The sequence below is a fragment of the Hippopotamus amphibius genome, chromosome 2, assembly GCF_030028045.1.
Source record: "Hippopotamus amphibius kiboko isolate mHipAmp2 chromosome 2, mHipAmp2.hap2, whole genome shotgun sequence".
Taxonomy (NCBI): domain Eukaryota; kingdom Metazoa; phylum Chordata; class Mammalia; order Artiodactyla; family Hippopotamidae; genus Hippopotamus; species Hippopotamus amphibius.
Window position 1 is genome coordinate 142254725 of NC_080187.1, and position 22779 is coordinate 142277503.

At 52.2% G+C, this 22779-nt stretch overlaps 2 protein-coding genes and 1 pseudogene across 2 annotated transcripts; 2 read left to right on the forward strand and 1 right to left on the reverse strand.

Annotated features, from left to right (window-relative positions):
* Positions 1–270: 270 nt before the first annotated feature.
* LOC130844506 (myeloid-associated differentiation marker-like) lies at positions 271–2289 on the reverse strand (annotated as a pseudogene).
* A 2708-nt stretch (positions 2290–4997) lies between these two features.
* LOC130846848 (myeloid-associated differentiation marker-like) lies at positions 4998–7557 on the forward strand. The gene has a single exon (XM_057725334.1). The coding sequence runs from the start codon at positions 5720–5722 to the stop codon at positions 6692–6694; it is 975 nt and encodes a 324-aa protein (XP_057581317.1). The 5' UTR covers positions 4998–5719; the 3' UTR covers positions 6695–7557.
* An 11017-nt stretch (positions 7558–18574) lies between these two features.
* Positions 18575–21895, forward strand: LOC130844507 (transcription initiation factor TFIID subunit 7-like). The gene is made up of 4 exons (XM_057720721.1): positions 18575–18636; positions 20435–20545; positions 20648–20829; positions 21252–21895. Exons 1-4 carry the CDS (start codon positions 18575–18577, stop codon positions 21893–21895), a joined length of 999 nt encoding a protein of 332 aa, XP_057576704.1.
* The last annotated feature ends 884 nt before the right edge of the window (positions 21896–22779 follow it).

The window sequence follows — 22779 nt, forward strand, 5'->3', positions numbered from 1 at the left end:
GGGCTGTGTGATGTACAGTCAGCACCTTAGGAGGTGGGAGGGGGGCGGTGGGCAGAGAACGAAGAAGTCTCAGGGTCCCAACTGAACAGAAGAAGGAAAGTGGGAAGAGGCAGTCAGGACACAGGAGATGAGAAAACAAAGGATGGTCAGAAAAGGGCCAAAAAGCAGGAAATGTAGAAAAGATGAGAGCAGCAAGAGAAAGGGGGAAAACAGGGTGTGGGCAACCACACACAACAGGAAGGAGGCAGAGCAGAAGGAGGGAAGGAAACAGAAAAGAGAGCGAGATGAATTGAAGAATATGAGAAGGGAGAGAGGGGAGCCAGGAAGAGGACATCAGAACTTCATGTAGAAACCTCTGATGATAAGAGGGATTTGAGAGCCTGGGCAGAGCCTCAGTCCTTGACAAAAACCAGGTGGGCTGAGATCATCAGGTCAACCCAGTAAATCAGCAGATTGATGACTGTCAAGATGGTCACAGCCAGTTGCTGGTCCCAGATGCACACCAAGTAGGTGAGTCTATCTCTGCAGCTCATATTGCTGGGCCACTGGGGCTGCCCACCCAACTTCTTGTCAAACTGGTAGAGCAGCCAGAGGACCAGGGCAGTGGCTTAGAAGAGGATGCAGAGCAGGCTCTGCCCAGACAAGAAATGGGGGAAGCAGATGGGCAGCCTGTCCTTGCAGTTGCAGATTTAGCAGGATGGCCACTGCCCCTAGGATGAAGCAGGTGGTGTGCACGGCCATGCACCACACCAGGGCCAGCTGGTGCAGATACAGGTAGGTGTTACTGATGAAGGCGAAGATGACACAGGCCACGAAGGTCTCCAGCAACTTGAGCAGTCTTGGAATGGTAGCCATACAGAAGGTGATCTTTAGGTACTGATATACTTCCCAGAGAAAGGCTGCTTCCATGGCGTAAAACACAGAAGCAATGCAGGAAAATGCAGTGGCCGTGATGGCGTGGTCCCGGTAGGGGCCCTGTGGCAAGAACTAGAAGTAGGTGGCAGGGTAGATGATGGAGGCCGAGAGGCAGAAGAGGGCAGCATAGCAGGCATAGGCGATGAGAAAGACATATCAAGAGAAGGACAAGTGGACCTGGAACACACATAACTCGACTATGAGGATGATGAGGGTCATGACGGAGCAGAAGCCCCAGATGAACATGGACCAGTTACTCATGCCCCCCTCCCAGTGCCCAAGCTGGCAGCTAATGAGAAGGCCACACAGGTGGAGAGCAGCTGCAGCAGGCGGTAGACGCATAACAGGATGGTCTCAGTGTTCATGTCTGAAAGACCACGTGGAGGTCCTGACGGTTGTGCTGGTCACGGTCACTGATATGGCAGTGATCTTCACTGAGGACCCACCAGAGAAAAATCCAGGTCTGGAGGCAGATAAAGTCAGATGCCTGGAAAAGGTTCAGGGGCCTATGACGGCTGAGGCTCAGGACTGTGGAATTTGAAACAATGACCCAGACATGTGGGTAACAGCACAGCTGCTCCAGAATGATTCTCCCCACCCATCACCCTTGGCCTTCACAGGAGACTTATCTTATCCCAAAGCTCACAGCTGGATTAGGTCTGGCCTCAAACCATGAACATTTTTTACCTCTTTCTGCTTTGTGCCATTATCTACAGAGACACAGGAGAGCATGGTCCCTGCCTCCCACAGGGGCCTCCTGCGAGGGTCCCCGTGTGTGGGGGGAGGGAGAGCCCCTCCCAGCCTGCTCCCTCCTCAGGGACAGCTGCCCTGTTTCAGAGGGCCTGTTTGCTGAGAGGCCCCCAGGGCTGAAGGGCCAGCACCCTGAGCCCACAGCCAGCTTCCTGCCCTCAGAGGCCTTGTCACTTTTGCTGATAATAAACCCTGGGAAACGCTGTGGCTGGAAAGAGAAACACAGAGCAAAGCCCGAGAACCTGCCTGCACTCACAAAGCTCCTTCAGCCCCAGTTGCCAGGGGAGCCCTGGAGCCTGCTGGCCGCCCAGTGGGCAGTGCCGGGGTGGGGGAGGGGCACTGGCTGTGAGGGTGGATGGGGTGTCCCTCTGTCCCTGAATTTGTTCCCAACTTACTCCCTAAACTGACCCTGAGAATTCCACCTAAGACTAAAAGACAGCTTTGGATGCATTTACTGCCACAAAGGGCGGGCTTGGGGAAGGAGAGGTGTGGGGCCTCCAGCTGCATGACCCTGGGTGAGGCCTGTGCCCTCTCTGGGCCTCAGTTCCCCCACCTGGAAAGCAGGAGGTTTGCCTGAGTTTCCCCAGCAGCCCCTCCTCCATTCTCATCTGTGAGCGTGGACATGGGGCCCCCGTCAGAGCACAGCCTAGATGTGGCTGAGCCCTGCCTGCCCAGCGGCCAGGCCTGTGGATTCGGAAGACAGTGAGGCGGGAAGGTCATGGCCGGGACACAGGAAGGAAGGAGGAGGGGAGATAGACACTCAGGCTGTGGGGCCTGAAGGAAACTTGCAGTTTACTTAACAGAGTCTCAGTTTCCCCATCTGTGCAATGGGCTTAATACCTACCTTGTGTCAACTGAATGAATAAAAGCGTGTGAAGGGCTCATCAGAGGGCCTGACACATGTCCCACTCAGTTCATGCCAGCTATGTTTTCCCCTCTCCCTCCCCCTTAAAGAAGACCCGGAAGGCCCAGGCCCCACTCTGGACATAAGCACATGCAAGCTTGTTTTGCTCCAGATCAGAGGCTGCAAACCAGTTTGTACTACAGGTGGCCCAGGGATGTGTTTGGTTTCCCTTCACAGTGTTTTCTGGAAGAGATGCTGTAGAATCAGTAATAGTTCTTCCCTAAGTGTTTGGTAGCTGCAGTGTTTTAAATGTCAAATGAGAATCCAGATTTCCAGCTCCTGTGAAGCCTCAGGAGGTCTCATGTCACTGGGTTGTTCTCCCTTAAGAGGGGGCGTGGCTGGAGCTAAGCAGCTGCCACGGCCTTTACTTGACATTGTTTCCATTCTCATCTCTGTTCACTTTTCTGTATTGTTCTTATTCTCCTGTATAATTGACATAAAGCAGGACTCTGATCATCTCACATGTGCCTGGTCTCCCCTCTTCCACCTGGCCAGCCTTCCTGCCTGCTCACAGGAGCGTCCACCCCTCCATCCAGGGAGCATCCATGTCCTCAGCCTCACATACAGCCTTCAGCACACTTCACATGCTCTCACATCATATTTAGACATATGTGTACATATATGCACACGTTTGTAGGCGTATCTGTAGATTTTTTTCCCCTTGTTTATAAACATGAGACCGCGTCATGCACACAGCATCCTGCTTTTCTACGACCCTCGACAGAGGCAGCTGGTCCTCTCCAGTGGGCCTTAGTCCTCTCCATCCCCTTCCCTTATCTCCTTCCCTCCCGGCTCCTGTGGGCCTTTGGACTGACCACCCTTCTCTAGATCAGTGGATCCTCCCCTGTGAGTCTCAGACACTGGGGACCACAGGGTTATGACAAGGGGTCCTTGGATCCATGTGCCCACCATGCTCTGGAGCAGGAGGTCAGCAAGCTTTCTTGGAAACTTTTAAAAAATATGACACATTAATTTTTCATTTCTGGGAATTCCTCTTGGTTTCCTAGGGCTACTACAACAAATTATCACAAGCCCTCCTGGCTCATCACAAGAGGAATTTATTCCCTCACAGTCTGGAGGCCAGAATGTTGAAACAAGGTGTCAGCAGGGCTGTGCTGCCTCTGATGCCCCGGGGGAGGGACCATCCTTGCCCCTTTTAGCTTCTGGAGGCCCCTTCGCTTGCGGCAGGGTTACCCAACTCAGGCTTCCCTGCTCTTCACTCAAGAAGCCAAACACTTAGAAGCAGGTATTGGGCTTTGTCTAGAACAGGGCGCCCTTCATCACTGCCAACATAATCATCACCAGCGCCTGTGCAACAGCCCATGTTGGGCAGTGGGTGAAAAAATGCTAATGAACGTTTCCACTCTTTACCGTGGATCACCTGGGTGTGCAGGATGGGCGTTTTTCCAGGTTAGGAGGTGTGAGGTGGAAAACGGAGTAGAAGTCCAATAATAGCCAGCTGGCTGTCCTTGTGCATTCAGACCTCCTGTGAGGAATTGTCTTAGTGGAAATCTAGTCCCCCTCCTCCCCGTCCCCTTCCCCCCATAGGGGACACACTGGCCAAACTGAGTGTCCTGTGGGGTCTTAAAGGGAGAGGCTACTTCAGACCTCGTTCTACCTCATGCTGTGGGGGCCCTGAGGCTGTGCCTGGTGCACTGGGACTCCTGCTCCTTCCAGAGACTGGGGGGAGGGAGGCCGCGGACCCTGGGTAGCCCCTGCCTGGGGCATCAGGATGGGAACCACAGCGGCTGGGGTGGATTCAGTTCCCTAAGGAGCTGACCCTCTTCTTCCTCCCTTGCCCGCAGAGACTCATCTGTAAAGGGGGTAGGCTTTTCACAGCTCAGTTTCTCCCTTTGAAGCATTAATTTAGTGCCCTAGTTGGAAGAACCCTCAGTAGGGAGCACCTGCACTTATGGAATTTCCCCCCACTTACCAGGTCTTTGACAAAACAGTTCTGACTGCAAAATAGTGGTGTCCTTTAGAGACCCATTCGGGGGCCACCGTGCTTCAGAATTGAAAACATACATGGGCCAGGCTGCATTAAAATAAAAAACAAAGTTTTTCTCTTGGACGCAGGGTCATAGCTCTAGCTCTGCCAGGCTGCCTAGGTGTGTCCCCGTGGACTGCTAGAACGGATCGATGTAGACCCCCACCCCCACTTCACGTCACCTGCTCCCCTAGAACACATTTCAAACAAACAAACAACAAACAAACCAATTCTCCCTCAGGGAGAGGCGGGTACAGAGTTGCCAAGAAGCTTTTTCCCACTCCTGCAGTGTTCACATTGACCCCAAAGTCCCAGAGGGCAAAAAATATGCCCAAGTCGGGGGGAAGAGGGCTCCGGGGGGCACACCCCTCTACTCACGCAGTCAAGAGCTCCGCTGCTCTGTCAGAGACCAGTTTCCTTCTCAACGGAAAGCAAAAGCAGGCTGTTGGCAACCAGTGGGGAGGGGCAGGGAAATTTCCAGACGCTATCAAGTTCGGCAGCGGCTAGGACATGCCCGTAGATCCTCCCAGGTAGCAGCTGGCGCCGCAGCTTTCGCAGCCGCACTCCCCTCCTCGCCCCGGGACAAGGTGGAGGGGCCGGGCCTCGGGGACCTGACTCCTGCCGGCTGCACAACACTGTCACCCAGCTCGGCCTCCGCTGCTTGTCCATGAAGAAGCCGATACTGAGAGATAAGTGTTGGGTAGAAGAAAAGTAACTGTACCTTAAGGAACTTTATCTTAAGGAAGCCAGCGACCCGGGAAGAACGTGGTTTACCACGCAAAAGACCCAGCTCCCAACACCGCAAGTTTCAGCCGGGATTTATACAAGAAGGGAAGCAGGAAAGGCTGCAGGCTGTGTGTTGGGGGTGCCCTGCTCTTCTATGTTTGAGACGTTTACATTAACCACGGGGCGTCTGGCTGGCTTTTAAGCTTGAGTCTGGTCCTTACATTGCCCAGATCAGAGGGTCAGTGTTCTACGGCTCAGTGGTCGTATATTTCTGGAGAAACAAGAACAAAGACAGAAACAGAGCAAAACAGGCAAAGTGAAAAAGCAACCAGAACATCAACCCCGGAGCTGTGCTTAACTCTTCAGAAGCCTTTGGTTGTGAAACAAGCGAGGTTACAACACCTGTGAGGGAGCCCTGCCTGACCATCCCCATCGCCATGTGCGCGTCCTCAGGCGTGGGCTCCACGCGCATCGTGGGCTTCTTGCTCCGCCTGGGGCAGCTGCTCTCCACCTGCGTCCCCTTCTCGCTGCTGGCCAGCATGGGCATTTGGAGGGAGGGCATAGGTAACTGGTGCATGCTCGTCTGGTGCCTCTGCTTCACCATGACCCTCATCACCTTCATATTGGAGTTTTGTGGGCTCCAGTCCCGCTTCCCCTGTTCCTGGGACGGTTTTCTTCACGCTTATTCCATCTATTTCATCTTCCTCTGCATCCTGACTGCTGTTATTTTTGGCACCACCTACATCCAGGTTTTTCCTCCAGGCACCGCCAGAAACCACGCCATCACTGCCACCACTTTCTCCTGTGTGGCCGCTGTGCTTTATGTCATCGACGTGGCCTGGATCTGTGTCCGACCTGGAGACATGGTCTGCTATGTGCCCACCTTGCTGGGCGTGATCAGGAGGCTGGAGAACTATGTGGCCTGTGTCATTTTCGCCATCATCAGCAACACTTACCTGTACCAGCAGCAGCCGGCCCTGGAGTGGTGCGTTTTTGTGTATGCCATCTGCTTCATCCTGGGGTCCGTGAACTACTTTGTGAATGGGGCCGACATTGACAACGACAAAAAGCCCGTCCGCTTCCCCCGTTTCCTGGTGGGGCAGACCGTGCTCTCTGTCTTCCTCTACGCCAGCACTGTGGTCCTCTGGCCCCTCTACCAGTTCGACGAGAAATTAGGTGGGCAGCCCCAGCGGTCCAGAGATGTGAGATGCAGTGATAAACTCACCTCCTTGGTGTGTATCTGGGACCAACGACTGGCTGTGACCGTTTTGACAGCCATCAACCTGCTGGTTTATGTGGCCGACACAGTACACTTGGCCAGAGAAGCTTTTGTTCGGACTGAGGCTCAGTCCAGGGGCTCTTCATTCTTCTTTTCCCCTGCAGTTTCTTCACCAAGTTCTGATGTCCCCTAATGTCCTCTTCCTGTCCTGTCTCTCCCTTCTCACATCCTTCCCCATTCATCTCACTCTCTTTTCTCTTTCCTTCCCTCCTTCTGCTGTGTCTCCTTCCTGTTTTGTTTGGTCGCTCCATCTTGTTTGCTTTCTTTCTCTTTCCACTCTCATCGTTTCTACATTTTCTACTTTTCGGCTCTTTTCTGCCTTATTTTCTCATGTGCTAGTGTCCTGACCACCTCTTCCCATTTTCATTCTTCTGATCAGTCGGGACCGTAAGACTTCTTCCTTTTGTGCCCCACCTCCCCCTCCCACCTCTGAAGGCACTTTGTGCTCTGGGAAAACTGGTGGAACAAATCCTCATAGAATGAGGTTTTTTCAGGAGACATTTTTATGAACCCACTTTTCTGCATCTTCCCATATTTAGAAAAGCACTTAAACTGTTAACTAAGATATCTGTTCTTCCTGAAGAGCAGTAAACTTTTACCAAGGTGGGTACTTGATTGCAGGTACCCCTTGGACAAAATCACACACATACTGTAGGTGACAGTGTGTGTGTATGAAACTTTGTATTCTGTTATAAGTTAATCACTAAAAGATGTTGCCTGTAAGCTTAAATTATACATAATGGCCCATCTCTGGGAACCCTGCCTCCAAGCAGTGACCATTAAGCTTTGCTCCGCTCACAGGGACCGTCCCAACCAGGCCTACCCATGAATGACTGCAGGAAGGAAGAAATGAACATACCCTGGAACCAGGACTTTACCCCTCCTCTTTTAGTATAAAAGAAACCTTAATTCTAACTCTGGGAAAATGGCCCTTGGGACACTAGTCCATCATCTTCTTGGTCTGTTGGCTTTCTGAATAAAGTTGCTATTCCTTGTCCCAACCACTCATTTATTGACCTGTCCTGTGATGATTGGTATGAGCTTGGACTCAGTAACAGTAAGACAGAGAACAATGTCTAGTATGCTATTTTTTATGTGATAGAAGGGAGAGAAATAAAATTCAGTACATCTGTGTATGCTTGATTTGCATCAAGCAGCACAGGAAGGACTCCTATAAGTGTGGTAGAGCAGTAAGTACCTGGTCCTGGCAGGGCAGAGGGCTGAGGGGAGAGTGGATGGAGCCACAGGTAGATGTGACGTTTCTGAATATACGGCTTTTTAGACTATTTTGATTTTCTTTTTCAAGATTTATTTTATTATTTATTTAATTTATTTATTTTTGGTGGCATTGGGTCTTTGTTGGTGGGCACGGACTTTTTCTAGTTGTGGTGAGCAGGGGCTGCTCTTCATTGCGGTGCGCAGGCTTCTCATTGTGGTGGCTTCTCTTGTTGTGGAGCATGGGCTCTAGGCGCGTGGGCTTCAGTAGTTGTGGCTCGAGGGCTCTAGAGCACAGGCTCAGTAGTTGTGGTGCAAGGGCTTAGTTGCACCGCGGCACGTGGGATCTCGGCTCAGGGATCAAATGCGTGTCCCCTGCATTGGCAAGCAGATTCTTAAGCACTGTGCCACCAGGGAAGTCCCTAGACCATTTTGATTTTGAAACATCTATGTAAATTACATTTTTATAGCTTTTTTTGTTTCTTATAATTTTATTTACTTATTTATTTAATTTATTTATTGGCTGTGTTGGGTCTTCATTGCTGCACACGAGCTTTCTGAGAGTGGGGGCTACTCTTCATTGTGGTGTGCAGGCTTCTCATTGCAGTGGCTTCTCTTATTGCGGAGCATGGGCTCTAGGCACGTGGGTTTCAATAGCTGCGGCACATGGGCTCAACAGTTGTGGCCTATGGGCTTTAGAGCACAGGCTCAATAGTTGTGGTGCTTAGGCTTAGTTGCTCTGCGGCATGTGGGATCTTCCCAGAGCAGGACTCGAACCCATGTCCCCTGCATTGGCAGGCAGATTCTTAACCACTGTGCCACCTAGGAAGTCCCGTAAATTACTTTTGTAAGAAAACAAAATTTAAGTTTGAAAAATATACCAAGTGGAGAAGAAGGGTCAGGGGAGGGAGAGTTGGTCAGATGGTCTCCATATTCCCTGCAGCCTTGATGGACAGGCTGGGGGAGGAGCTGAGAGATGCCCACACATGCCTGTCTCCAAAGGCAGAGGGAAGGGAGGCACCTTGTGTCCAGTGGTCTTGGGTGAGATGGGCTGGGACCTGGGACCCTTTGCTGCAGTGCAGCAATGCCTGCACCTGAACATGCCTCTCCTGGAGCACCAAAATACAAAGAAACTATGTGGGACTAAAAATAACTGCATGCATGCACAGTTACTGCAAATTCTGGACAAAAGATACAAAGAGACGAAAAAACCCAGCTGCCACTTTTGAAGAGAGAGACAGGAGCAAAAACTAGGTGCCTGGAGCAAAAGCAAGGTGCATTCGCCGCGCACACAACACCACCTAAGGGGTGGGCAAACCACCTAAAGCACCCCCCAGCCCAACCCCTGGACACACCCCTCCCCTCCCCCCATATAAGGAACAGGCTCGCCCTGCACCTTCGGGAGCCAGCAAGCAAAGGAACCTATTGTTTGTTCTTGCTCCACCTGCACCACCCCCCCCCAGCCCCCAGCTGCAATCAGGGGCCCCAATAAAGCCTTGCCTGAATTTCTAGTCTGATCTCTAATCAATTTCTGTTGATTAAGGAGGTCAAGAACCCTGGTGGGTAACATGGGAAGGGAAGATGTGGCCCCTAAGCCCACCTGCTGAGTAGCCAGGGCCTCCCCCAGCCCTTTGGCACACACAGATGATGGAGAAGCCCTTCCCTGGCTCCCTGCCTGGCCTGGGCTCCCTGTCTCCCGGGGCAGCGGCCAGAGGCTGCCCTCATCAGCTGGCCAGCCAGAGCCTCCTCCACGCAGGGATGATTCCGGCTGACACCAGCCCCAGACACTGGCCTGAGCCACATCCAGAACAGAGCCCAGGACACAGATGTTCCCATCCTCTGGCTCTGAGCCACTTCTTGGAAAAGTCACAGAGCCGGCCTTCCACAATCCGCCTCTGAGTGGAGGGAAGAGAGGCCCTTCTCTCCTGGGGCCTCAGGCACCTGGTTATCTGCCTTTGGGACCAGGGCAGGTGGCCAGTCCACGTGGCCCCTGTCTGTATGGCTGACTCCTGCCCCAAGGTCCCGGTGGCGAGGCGGGTGGGCTGAGGGCAGGGCAGCGAGGCTCCAGTCAGCCCCTGCCTGGGGTCTGGAGCTCAGCATTCCTCTGGCTGGCTTGCCAACAGAAGCAGGATGTGCTGCTGCAGGACCTCTGGGTGGGGCACTGCAGCCAGACCAGGGCAGACAGGAGTCCAGGAAATGACGCCTACTCAAGAGAAGAGGGAGGGGCTCAGCATTTCCTGAGGTTCTATTACCCGCCGAGCTTTGCAGGGAGACAGACTTGTATTCAAATCCAGGCTTGTCTGGGGGTAACTGTGTGACATTGAGTAAATGACAAACTGTGCTCTCTGGCCTCAGTTTCATCATCTATAAAATGGGGATGATAGTAAATAGATCCCTTAAGATGAAATAAAATATACGTAATGTCACCTAATCAGACAGCTGGTGATGAAAAAAGTATTGGCTAGTCTCTCCCTTCGGGTATAAGGGACAAATCAACGCCAGGCAGAGTTTAAAGTCCTAAACCCACATGCTTGGGTTCCAATCCCAGCTCTGCCACTTCCTACCTGTGTGATCCTGGGCAGTTACCCTCCCTGTGCCTCTGAAGATGGGGACAGTGAGCACAGAGCTCATAGGGCTGCTGGGAGGGACAAATGCATCCAGAGCAGGGCTTGACCTGCAGTGAGCACCACACCTGTGACCCCTTAGAATTGCTGTGTCCACACCTGCCCCGCTGCAGCCCAAGTCCTCAGGGACCCTTTCTTAGCTGACAAAACCCGTGAGCTATAATCAGAGGACATCTTCTGGAGCCAGGCTGAGCTGGTAAGGCTTTGCCCAGTTGGTCTTTTCTGGGTCTGCTTCTGACCAGGGGTGGGGAGGTGGAGGGGAGCTCAGTTCAAGCCCATCCCCTCACTGCCACTCCACCCAGCATCTGTTCCCATATATCCCTCCAGGGCTTTGCCAGGAAGGAGAGTGAGCTTCCTCAGGCAACAAAGTTCTCCAAATCCACCCATCTGGGCAATCAGGCTGCTCATGGGGTGGGAGTGGGAGTCCCTCTGGCCTCCTTCCCTCCCTACATTGGCCCTCACAAGCCTTAGTTCCAATGACACCCTCTTAGCACTACTGCCAAGGGAAGTCACTCCCCTTGTCCCGGCTGCAGCCCACCTGCCCCTCGGGCTCCCGGCTGCCCACTGCTGCCAGCAGCACGCCATCCCTCAGGCCCCCTGGTGACCCCAGTGGTCCAAGTCCATGCTGAGCCGGGCCAGCTGCCCATCAGCCCAGACCACTGCCCCCTGTAGCACATTGCTGCTAGTCTGGGACCACTCATGCAAATCCCTTAAAAGAAAGAGTGTGTGGTTCTTTCTGGTGCTTTGGGCAGAAGGAAGCACTTCCAGAATATTCTGTTCCTGGATGCTGTTGAGGCAGGCAGGGCCCCAGATCCCTCCATCTTCTCTCTCACTCTCTGTCCCCTCCCACAGGGCCTTGGCGTCCCAGCTTTCTCCTCTACTCTCCCACAAACTCGGTAAAGCCTTGTTCTTGGTGTCAAGCAGAACTTGCTCAACTATAAGCACATAAAGACACAGTTTTCTGTATCTTGATGCAAATAGGGCAGCGCAGCCACCAGCCCAATTGTAGGAAGCCATTACTTTTGAATTGAAACAAGCCTGCTATGTTATGGGTATATTATTATGGCCTGTTACAAAATAGAATGCAGAAACGCTGCACTCTCTTTCAAGCAAAACATTAGACTTCAAAGATAAACACTAGAATATAGATCCACCAAGCAGAAGTATCAACTCTTTTCTTCAGTGATGTATTCCCAGGGCTGACAAGGCAGCCTGACACATTGAAGTATTAGTTGATTGAACATTACGCAAGCTTACAGCCTCAGGATCCAGGCTGGGCCTCTAGACCAGGATACATACCATCGCTTCTGCCATTAGGGAAATATTTGAGAATCACTGGGTGGTGTGTTATCTCATTCAATCCTCCTAACAACCCCATGGCCTTGTATAAGGAACATCTCCATGGAGGGGAACCATTGAGAATGTGAACTCCTCACCATATTTGAGGATGTCCCCATCATGTGTGTCTTGGTGACAGACTGGGTCTCACCCTCAATAATAAACTTAAAAGCCCAGATAAATAGTTGACCTGCCTCACAAGTAGGGCCTCGACACACACCTAAGGAGCAGGTGACACACAGACACCAGGTCAGGGTCCTTCTGCTGGGACCTGCGGTAGCATCCAGTGTGCGCTTGAAAAGGCCACGGTGCCTGGACCAGCTGCCCTTGGCTGTGCCCTGGCTGCCCAGCACCTGTCCTTCCTGGTCTGAGCCTATTTTGAGCCTGGTCCCTCCCTAATAATTGTCCAAGCTACCCAGCATTCTTCTAGTACAGTTGTTCTCTGCTTAAGTTGCCAGGGATGTTCTCTGCAGGGTGTAATCAAGAATCTTCATGTCTAAAAGCAGATGCTATTATCTCCATTTTCCGCATGAGGACACTGAAGCTTAGGGTGGCATTGACTGAGACTACTGTGCGCCAAGCTGAACTCTGGCCTCCATGCAGGGATGGGGGGCAGGTTAGGCATATAAGGGAGCAGTTTCAGTAAAATGTGATAGAAGGGTGTACAAGGGACCATGGAAGGTGGAGTGCCTAGGTGTGCAGGGGAGGCTTCACAGAGGATGTGTGCCAAGCTGAGACTTGGAGGATGAGGGGGAGGTGTTATTCTGGAGGCTGGAGTGAACGGTGCAGGGAGACCATGAGAGGAGATGATGCAGGAGAAGAAGGTGGAGGCCCCTTACTGAGGGGCCTCACCTGCCTTATTAATGAGTTTGGATTTTGGAGAAGGCTTCCAAATGTAAGCAACAGAAATAGACTTTTCTCTAATTTTGCCCCAACAGGGAATATTTGGGGAATCTCTGGTATGTCACAGACCTAAAAAGAAACAGTCTCATGAATTCAGCTTGAAAAGGAAAAGGATCTGGGAAGAACCAAGAGTCTGGGAGGTGAGACATCTGATCCCTCAGAGTGCTGCTGCTGCTCCTGGGATACATGAGCAATATTTTGCAGCCTTGAATCAATCCACACAAGGTTCAAAGCTCCTGGATAAAGAGACCAATTAGTGTAGCTGGGAAGGCCCGAAACACTCGGTTTGTGGTCCCATCAGGTCTGTGTACTGTAGAGGAGTAGATCGCAAGGACATGATGAAGAGTTATTCCCAAAAGATAAATAAATTAATGTGTGTAAAAATTATCCACTTGACTAGACTATAAAAGCTATTTTGAGCAGGAGAATAACAAGTTTTTGACTTTTAGGAAGACAATGTGAAATAAGGAATGAAGTAAAGCAAGATTGTAGATAAGAGGCCAGTGGAAGAAAATTTAAATAAAATCCAGGACAGTGATAATGAAGTCATGAGCAGTGAAGATGAGAGTACCTGCGGGAGGTGTTTGGAGAATGATTGGATATGGGGAGTGAAAGAGAGACTAAGGAGGTAAGGAAACCCTGGATTCTGGCTTAAGCGACTGGATGGATGGATGAAGTCATGAAACCAAGAGAGAAGTACATGAGGAAGGCAAAATGGGAATGATGATGCCAGGTAGAATTGTGGGACATCCTTTGTTTGAAGTGCTTGTGGATAGCCCAACTGGACAGGTTTTAGAGTTTTAGTGAGCCATCACTTAAAGGGGTAACTGAAGTTATGGACTTAGGTAAAAATTCCCAGGGAGACTAGGCAGAGTGAGAAACAGAGACTGCTGAGAAGGGAGAGCTGAGGAAAGACTGATATTTAAGTGGTAGGCAGAAGGCAGAAGAGGAATCAGCAAAGAAGAAGGCAGAGAGCTGGAAAGAATCAGGAGGGGCTCATGTCACAAAAAAGAAATAATAGAAAAGAGATTTCCAGGAGGGTGTGGTCAACATGGTTAAATGCTGCAGACATCACATGAGATGAGCACTGAAAATGTCCATTGAATATGACCATCTGAAGGTCTTGGTTAGAGTTGCTTCATGATGTCCTCAGGACAGGAGCCAGTACATTGGAGAGGGAGAAGGAGAAGGGAAGATGGTAAATATATGCTTCTCCTGGGGCAGCTACGGGCTGTGAGGGGAAGGAGACTCATGGTCATAGCTGGAGAGGAGCCAAGGGTCAAGGGAACCTAGATGATGAGTTTGCAGAAGGCCCTTTCCTACTGCTTGACTTCAACCCAATGGAACATCCAAATATTGACCCTAGGTCCAAAGGGGATAAATATTTTTAATGCCAAAAACAATAATCACAATGGCAGTGTATGAAATTAGTCATCAAGAGTGACTATGTCTATTCATTAGCAAACAATGTGAACAGTCCAACTATTTTTTTGGTCAAAACAGGAAAGAAAGACAAAGAAGGTAAAGGTTATTATTGTGGAGAACCTTGTGGCTACTGCCTCAGGGTTATCTTTCTTGTTCACCTCATCTACCTGGTTCTGAGAGGAGTACATTAATATTTTCAATCATTGTCATTGCTTTATTTATGTCTCCTCATAATTCTTTCTGATCTTGTTTTATCTGTACTGTCAAATATAGTGTCCAGTAGAAATGTGTGGCTATCTAATTTTGGGGATAATAGAATGAAATGAATTAATAAAATGAAATAGAATTAAAAATTCAACCCGTCAGTCCCACCAGCCACACTTCAAGCACTCTATACCCACATGTTGTTAGCAGCTACTGTATTGGACAGGGCAGGTATAGAACATTTCTATCACTGCAGAAATTTCTACTGGACTGCCCTGCTGCGTATATTCTAAGGCTATATTGTTAGACGCATATGTGCGTGTGTTTGTTATGTCTTCTTGATCTGTGTTCATTTTGTCGATTCATAAAATATCTTCCTGTTCCTTATGATGTTTGTTACCTCAACTTCTATTTGTCAGAATTCAAATGTGTAACCCAGGCTTTAGCTGATTTACATTTACCCAAAATATCTTTCTCCACATTGCTCTATTCCCTGCCACACCTGAAATTTACACAATCTACACAAATGTTTCCGTTTTGGGCTACTCAGAATGACAAGGGAATCACAGAACATAAGATTTTTGAAACAAAACTGAGCCGACAAGCACTGTTGAAAGAGTTCACTAAAAATTCATGCTGGTCGATTCAGGTCAGTTTTACTTTCATTTTCATTCGGGAATTTCTTTTCTACATTTGATTATGGAATTTCCCCTGGGAACAGTCCAAAAATTGTTATTTCTTTAAATGTAATCACTCCCTCTGCAGAGCTGAAAAGTATTCCCAAAAGAGAGATGCATGTCAAATTCCTGTACCCTGTGAATTTACTTATTTGGAGCAAAGACCTTTGCAGATATGATTCAGTGAAAGTAGTCAGAGAAGGGAGGGGGAGGCCAGTGTTGGATGAATGGTGGAGCAGAAGGAAATGAGATCAGGCTCCACATAACCGGAAAATATTGAAGAAATTGGAGACATGTAACCTAAAAAGTGAAAGACGAAGGGTTGAGATGGGAGACATGAAGGTCACTTGAAGATGGGTGACAGGTCACCATTTGGAAGTGACACTGGATTAATCCTGAGTGGAAGCTTCAGTGGGGAAAGCCCTGCATGTATAAATCAGGGATCCCAACCCACCGAGCTTTCCAGACAGTGAATCCTCTGTTCTTGGACACGTCCAGGCCAAGGGCCCAAGACCGCAGGTGAAAGGAGTCAGGTGGCAGGTGGGAGGTGGACTAGGGCTCAGGTCTCCAACAAGGGGCCTGTGGTCCAGATGCAGTCCTGAAGATGTTCCCATGGGCCAGCATTTCTGCACCGCCAAGGTCAGCTGGGCTGAGTGGCAACTGCCCAGTGCAGCCGGGCCTGCACTCCCGGTTCTGACAGACATCAGGCCGGGGTCACTCACGTGTTCCTGGACGGGCCCCTTAGGCATTTGGGGTGTGAGCCTGGGAGCAGAGGCCCTGAGCACACTCCTCACCTCCCCCTCCCTAGGCTCACCCGCAGGCCCACCTGGTGCAGGAGGGGAGGCGGCAGGACCTTCCCACGGGCTCAGGTGAGAGCACAGGGCAGGAGCACCCAGTCATGACTGTGAAGCCAGATGGACCATACCTGGCAAGAAAACCCCCACTGCCCATTCCTCCTCCCCCTCCTCACACTGCCATCTTGCCAGGGTCTATCATGGTCTCAGGAACTGGTTCTCACCACCCAGAACAGCAGAGTCACTCCCGGGGCCTCCTGCCCTGGAGCAGAGACAGTCCCCAGGGTGCTGGGAGCCTAGGAAGGGTACCAGGGCAGGTGATCTGTGAGCTGAGATGAGGTACAATTGAGGACATGCACCCTGTCCCTGGCCCAGGAGGCCGGCCCAGGGCAGAACGCTGGCAGCAGTGGGGCAGAGGGAGACTGGGGGGTGGATCAGGGAGTAAAGGGGGCTGGACACTCCCCTGGGGAAGCACAGTGAGGCAGCTAAAGGGCTTGGGAAGAAGAGACCAAAAGGCAAGGTGGTGCTGAGAAGCCCAACTCTCCCTTGTCCCTGTTGCCTGGGGTGGACCCTGACCTGCACTTTTCAGGAATGAAGGCAGAAGCCCAGCAGGGTGTGACCTCCATGGAGAGGAGATTCCAGCTGATGCCTGAACAGGTTGGGGCAGATTTCACTGTGGCCGCATGTGTCCCCATGACAGCTCCGGGGGTTGGGACTCCTGTAAAATATCCCCATTTTACAGAAGAAGAGACTGAGGCAGAAGTTGCCGAGGGATGAGTAGAGCCACAAGGTAAGAGCAGGGCTCCTGGCTATGTCCTAGGTCTGCTCTCTGAGGAGCTGCTCTGGGCCACCAGGAGCGGGTCTGCTTGAGCTAAGGAGTCAGGCTTAGTTCCTAACTGGTAAGATGGGACATAAACCAGCCCCCGGCAGGGTCCCCGGAGAACGGTGTAAGATGACGTGTGTGAAGCACAGAGCCCAGAACTAATCACAAAGCAGCCACTCAACAAACATCACCTTCCCTGCCTCCGTCCTTCACAACATCGGTACCTAAACCCATCATTTGCAGGCATCAGCCCCAGGTGTGTGGGGACCCAGGTAGGTCAGGCGTCTAGAGGGGCAGCAGGAGCAGCTCTTCCTTTCATCGGGGTCAGCGGTGATGGTGCTGTTTATGGGTCCCCACCACCCCCAGCCTGGTGCTGGGTCCCCTGCCTGTGGGATCTCAGCCCCCTTCTCAGCCCCTCTGATGGACGGGGACCCTGAGCTCACAGAGGGAGACACTCCAGCCAGGTGGGCTGACGGACGCTGGGGTCTCTCGAGAGCATCAACCCCTGTGCTTCCCACCTGACTGCCTCCCCCCACTGAGAAGCTGGCTGTGCAGGAGGCAAGGAGCCCGAGAGAGGGGTGGGGCCACAGCACACGCTGCCCTCTGGGGCCTGACCCTCACCTCGGGGCCCACCTGGGAGGCAGGGTGGGTGCCTCCCCAGGTTTTCTCACCCCTGGGGGCATCCAAACCCCAGAACCAGAAGCAGGAAGTCAGCTTAGAGATGTCCTTTGGGAAAGCTTTTCCTCTGGGAATCCTGGTTCCTCTCCTTTTAAGGAAGCTTGAAGCCCTGGAAGGAACTTCCAGGAGTCTGGGAGTCAGAGCTTGGGGTCACCTTCCAGGCCAGGCTGCACCACTGCCCCGGCTCCCTCTGAGCCTCAGCTCAGTGGCTGAGTGAGGACAGCCTAGAGGGTCCCTGGAGCAGCCCCCAACCATGTTAAAGACCCAGCCCCTCACACCTCCTGCCAGAGTGTCCCTCAGGCTGGTTCTGCCTGCAAGGCTGCCTGGGGGAGAGATGGCCCAAGGGCTCCACCGGGTGGCCGGTCACAGCCAGACATGCAGCTGCACCCAGCAGCTTCCGAGGTTCATAACAATCATAACAGCAGAGGTCAGGACCCTGACACTGGGGAGACAGGGAAGGAGAGAACCCTGAGAGGTCAGGCTGTTCCTCCCCACCCTCTCACACCAGGTTCCCAGGTGTCAGCGGCACAAACGGGAGGCACCGCCATTGTAAAGCCGTCTGAGTGAAGAGCAGTGGATGTAGGGTCGGGTCGGCCTTTATTTGAATCCCTTGAGTTCTTTTTTATATATATATAAATTTATTTATTTATTTATTATTTTATTGGCTGTGTTGGGTCTTTTTTTGCTGTGCATGGGTTTTCTTCTTAGTTGCAGTGAGTATTGGCTACTCTTTGTTGCGGTGCGCGGGCTCCTCATTGCCGTGGCTTCTCTTGTTGCGCAGCATGGGCTCTAGGCACGTGGGCTTCAGTAGTTGCAGCACATGAGCTCAATAGTTGTGGCTCACGGGCTCTAAAGCACAGGCTCAGTAGTTGTGGCACATGGGCTTAGTTGCTCCGCAGCATGTGGGATCTTCATGGAACAGGGATCGAACCCATGTCCCCTGCATTGGCAGGCAGATTCTCAACCACTGCGCCACCTAGGAAGCCCTGAATCCCTTGAGTTCTTAATCTCACTTTGTGTCCCTCATCCATGCAGTGGGCTGTTTAGGACACATCCTGCAGCGCTGTGCCCTCTCTCTGCATCAACAGGCAGCCAAAGGAGATGGGGGGATGGGGGGAGGGGTGGCAAGGCTGGACAGTGACAGGAGCCCCCTGGAGGTGCTCAGCCCTTAGGCCAGGGCTCATCCGTGGCTGCACATCACAGTCACCTGATGCTCAGGCAGTGCTTCTCAAAGCAGGGTCCCCGGACCAGCCGCAGAACCTCAACGGGGAACTTGCTGGGAAGGCAGGTTCCTGGGCTCCACCCCAGTCCTGCTGAATCAGAAACTCTGGGATGGGGCCTGGCAGCCCCCAGGTGGTGCTGACCCTGGTCCTGTGCGAGAACATGGTGCTTAGGTACCAGGCTGCTAAAAAGCTCCTGAGGTGATTCCAGTGTCTTAGGCATCAGAGTCACCTGTGGAGGTGACAATACTAACAGGCACCTGCCAATCCCCGCTCCCCACCCCCACCCCACCAGGGATTCTGGTTCAGTGGCGCTGAGATAGGATCCAGACATGGATTAAAAAAACAACTGTGCAACCGATTGAGCAGTCACTCCTCTGGTTTGGACTCTTCTCCACATGCCCTGCACACACCCTTCCTTCTCAGGGCCGGGCCCTGCAGCAGAGGACAGCTGGTCAGCTACAGCAGCAGGTGGTGGAGAGAATAATCACCAGTTATTGACATTTGGTGCCTGCTTGAGCTGCAACAGGCCTGGTGCTGGGGGCTTTGTATTAACATCTCACAAGAACCCTATGAATTGTTAGAATTCCCTGCTTTACAGATGGAGAAACTGAGGCACAGAGAGGTTGAGTAACTCGCCCTAGCTCACACAGCTACTAAAGAGCAGAACCAGGATTTCAACCTCGTTCCCGCAGACTCCAGAGTCCACTACTTTTACTTGCTCGTTTTGCAAGTAAGAGGAGGGATGACTTGCTGAAGGTCACCAGGGGTGGCACCCATCCCACCCCCAGTACCTTTGCCTCAAAGCTCACCAGTGCCCTGGCACCAATTTTAAGATGTGATGAATGACTTCTGAGCAGGGTGCCACCCCCAGGAAATAATGCCACCCTTCTGGGCATTAACGCAGCTGGAAAAGGGAGGCAGAGGCCAGAAATATTAAGTCCCAGGGACTTGTTCCTGGACCCACAGGAGTCAGGATGTTAAGGAAATTGACACTTGCCCCCAGCCCGGCTCACGTGTTCCTTGTCCTCTGAGTGCTGGGTGGTGTCCACCGACACCCGGCTCAGAGAGAGGAAAGAAAAAGACAAGAGGAGGATCCGAGGGAGTAGAGAAAATATACAGCCACTTTATTGCTAAAAATGCGTTTTTCAAAAAGTAAGAGAGTCGTTCTGAAGAGACGGAGGGTCTCATCTTTGGGGAGGGGGCTGAACACCAGCAGGCGGGCAGCCCTCACTGGTCTCGAATTCTCCTGGAGACTCGGTAGAGCTCCATGGTCGCCCTGGCGTCTTCCACCAAGTTGTGTCCCAACACGCTGTCCTGCAGACACAGGTGCAGAGTGGGGACTTGGGGCCGAATCCAGGTGCCCCGTGTGACCCGGGCCTTCCCTGCTCACACCCTGACTTCCAGGGCTGAAGTGGGGCACTGGGTGTGTCTCCCCAGGCCCCTGCCACCCTGGACTCAGCAGGTGGCTGGAGCAGGCCTGGCTCCCCCATTAGCAGGAGCCCCAAGCCTGGCCAGGCCCAGAATCCAGCATCCTGAGGGCCAGGCTGTGCCCTCCAGGGGCTTCCAACCTGCTGGGTGGGGGCGGGGCCCTGCAGACTTGGCCCCCGACCCAGAGGGGCTGAAGCAGTTCTCACAGGGAGCCCCGGGGCCCTGGGGAATGTGGACACAGGTGCTTCTAAAGCGCTCCTTGCTCAGCACGGTGAGAACAGGGCTCTTCAGGGAGTCGAGGTGCTGACACGCTGTCCTCGGTCCCTGGTACCACCAGCCCACAGAGGGGCCCAAACTCAGGCCCACCCCCTGCCTCCCACACGTTGCTGCCCCCCAGCCAAGCCGCCCCCACTCCTCAGGCTGGGGCTCGGGCTCTCCCCTCCCTGGGCCGCCTCTCCCGCCTCCTCCACGAAGATGCCCCCTTCACCCCCCACTCAGACCCGGTGTCCTGCCTGCCCCCCATCCTCCGTCCCTGCTCCAGGACACCTGCCCTCCCCGCTGTGGACACGCCCCGCAGGTGTGCTGATGGGCAGGTCGTGGGCCACCCTGCCTTCAACCAGGGTCTCTCAAGGACGGGCCGGGCCTTGCTCAGGTGGGTCCTCAGGCTCTGGTCCCGCCTGGCCCAGAGCAGGCGCTTCTTAAACATCCGTTGAGCTGGAAGGGCCCACGTGTGGCCGCAGCCCCTCCTGTGCAGCCCGCCTCCCCTGGGCCCTTCCGCCTGGGGCTCCGGGGTCCCTGCTCACCTGTGGCTGCACGTGCTGAGGCATAAGAGCCCCGGGAGCAGTGTTGGCTCCTGCCTGATGGGAGCTGTGTGTAGACAGTGCGGCTCCCGGGACCCACCTGCGCTCTGCGCTCCACACCCTTTCCCAGAGCTGGGTGGGGGGAGGAAGCTTCAGGTACCCACAGGGAACCCGGTGTGATTTTGAAAACAAACAAAGACGCCTTGACTGGGTGCCTTCCCTGCCCTGCCCTGCCCCTCGTCCTCCCTCTACCAGGCTTCCAGGGTCAGCTCTCAGGTAAACCCTGCTCTCCTTCTGGGGAAACCCCACCCCTCCCTCACAGCACACAGCCTCTCAGGGCTACAGGGGAGACAAATCTTTGGGACCAAATATTTTCTCTGGAGCCACTGGGGGACCTTACAGTCCTGGAGGGAAGGCCAGGCCCCTGGGCTCACTCACAGGATTGATCCCTCGAAGGCAGGTCTGTCTGTCCTGCTGTGCATCCCAGCCCTCAGCAGCCGTGCTCAGGGAGCAACGGGCCATGGAGCTTACTTTACGTATGTTTTGCCTTATTAAAAGCAAACAGAACTCTGCCTCTAAAAAATGTCAGAAAGAGAAGGTTCCGTAAGACAGCAAAGAAGAAGTCTGTTGAGTCACCAGGTGTGGAAAAAGAAGTAAAGCGGTTGCTGAGCACAGATGCTGAAGCTGTCAGTACCCGTTGGGAGATAATTGCTGAAAACGAAACAAAAGAAACAGAAAATCAAGGCCTTGATATGTCTTCCCCAGGAATGTCTGGCCACAGGCAGGGCCATGACTCATTAGAACATGATGAGCTTCGGGAGGTATTCAATGACCTCAGCAGCAGCAAAGATGAAGATGAGACACAGCATCAAGACGAAGAAGATAGAAACATCATTGACACTGAAGAAGATCTGGAAAGGCAGCTACAGGACAAGCTAAATGAATCAGATGAACAGCACCAAGAAAACGAGGGAACCAATCAGCTGGTTATGGGAATTCAGAAACAGACTGATAACATGAAAGGCACGCTCCAAGAGATCCAGGACAGGGCAAAGCCACAGGAGGATCTCATGAAAGTGGAAAACCTGGCTCTTAAGAACAGATTTCAGGCTGTGCTGGATGAACTGAAACAAAAGGAGGACCGAGAAAAGGAGCAGCTCAGCTCCTTGCAAGAAGAGCTGGAATCACTCCTAGAGAAGTGAGGAGGGTTTTGATACTTAATTTCATTCCTGAGAGCCGCCAGCACTGAAAGAAAAATTTTGTTTCCGTCACCTGGACTAGATAGTAAAACTTTGCAGTAGTTCCCAGTTTCCTCAGCTGCCTTCTATTGGATTTGTCTTACAGACAAATATAACTGAGTTTCTACCTCATTTGTCTTTTGGAACCACTTTGCCAGGTGTTTGTCCTGTAGGAAGTAGGAGTGTATAGACAGATAAATGTAGGGAAGTTGTAGGATTAGTGAAGTGAACAATTCAGCTTAGTAATTCATCACAGCTTCACTGTAGGACGTTGCTGCTGTTTCTCCATTTACCAGAGGCTGCCATTGCTACTCTGATGTCATCTGAGATAAATAAGTAGAGTGTACTCTGGAGGCAGTGAAGGTTGTTTGCATATGTTTTCCCATGCTCTAGCTATTCCCAGCTATTCAAAGCAGTTTTCCACATTTTGAATTGCAAATCATTTCATACAGTTGTTTTCACAATAAATAAAAGCAACTAATTTTCACCTTAAAAAAAAAAAAGCAAACAGAATGTAAAGTTGTTCACAAAATACATAACCCCCAAAGTTTAAGAAAGAAGTAAGTGAAGAAATAGTGGCAAAGGGAAAAATGAGTAGGAAGAATAATGATGTGTAATTTTCAGGGAGAAAATGTTCCTGTAGGGCAGTGTTGCTAGTGGTTACTCACTCCACGGCAGGACAGAGGACCAAGGATTTGGGACAGGTCATCGGGGCCTGACCTAGAACTGGTTAAGGTGTCCCTCCAGCCCCAGCCGAGGTTGGCCTCAGTGTCAGGCTGGCATCAGCTCAGCGCTGGTCAATGTTCCAACCCATCGTGCCCACACTCTGATGGTGGCCTGGGGCTCGC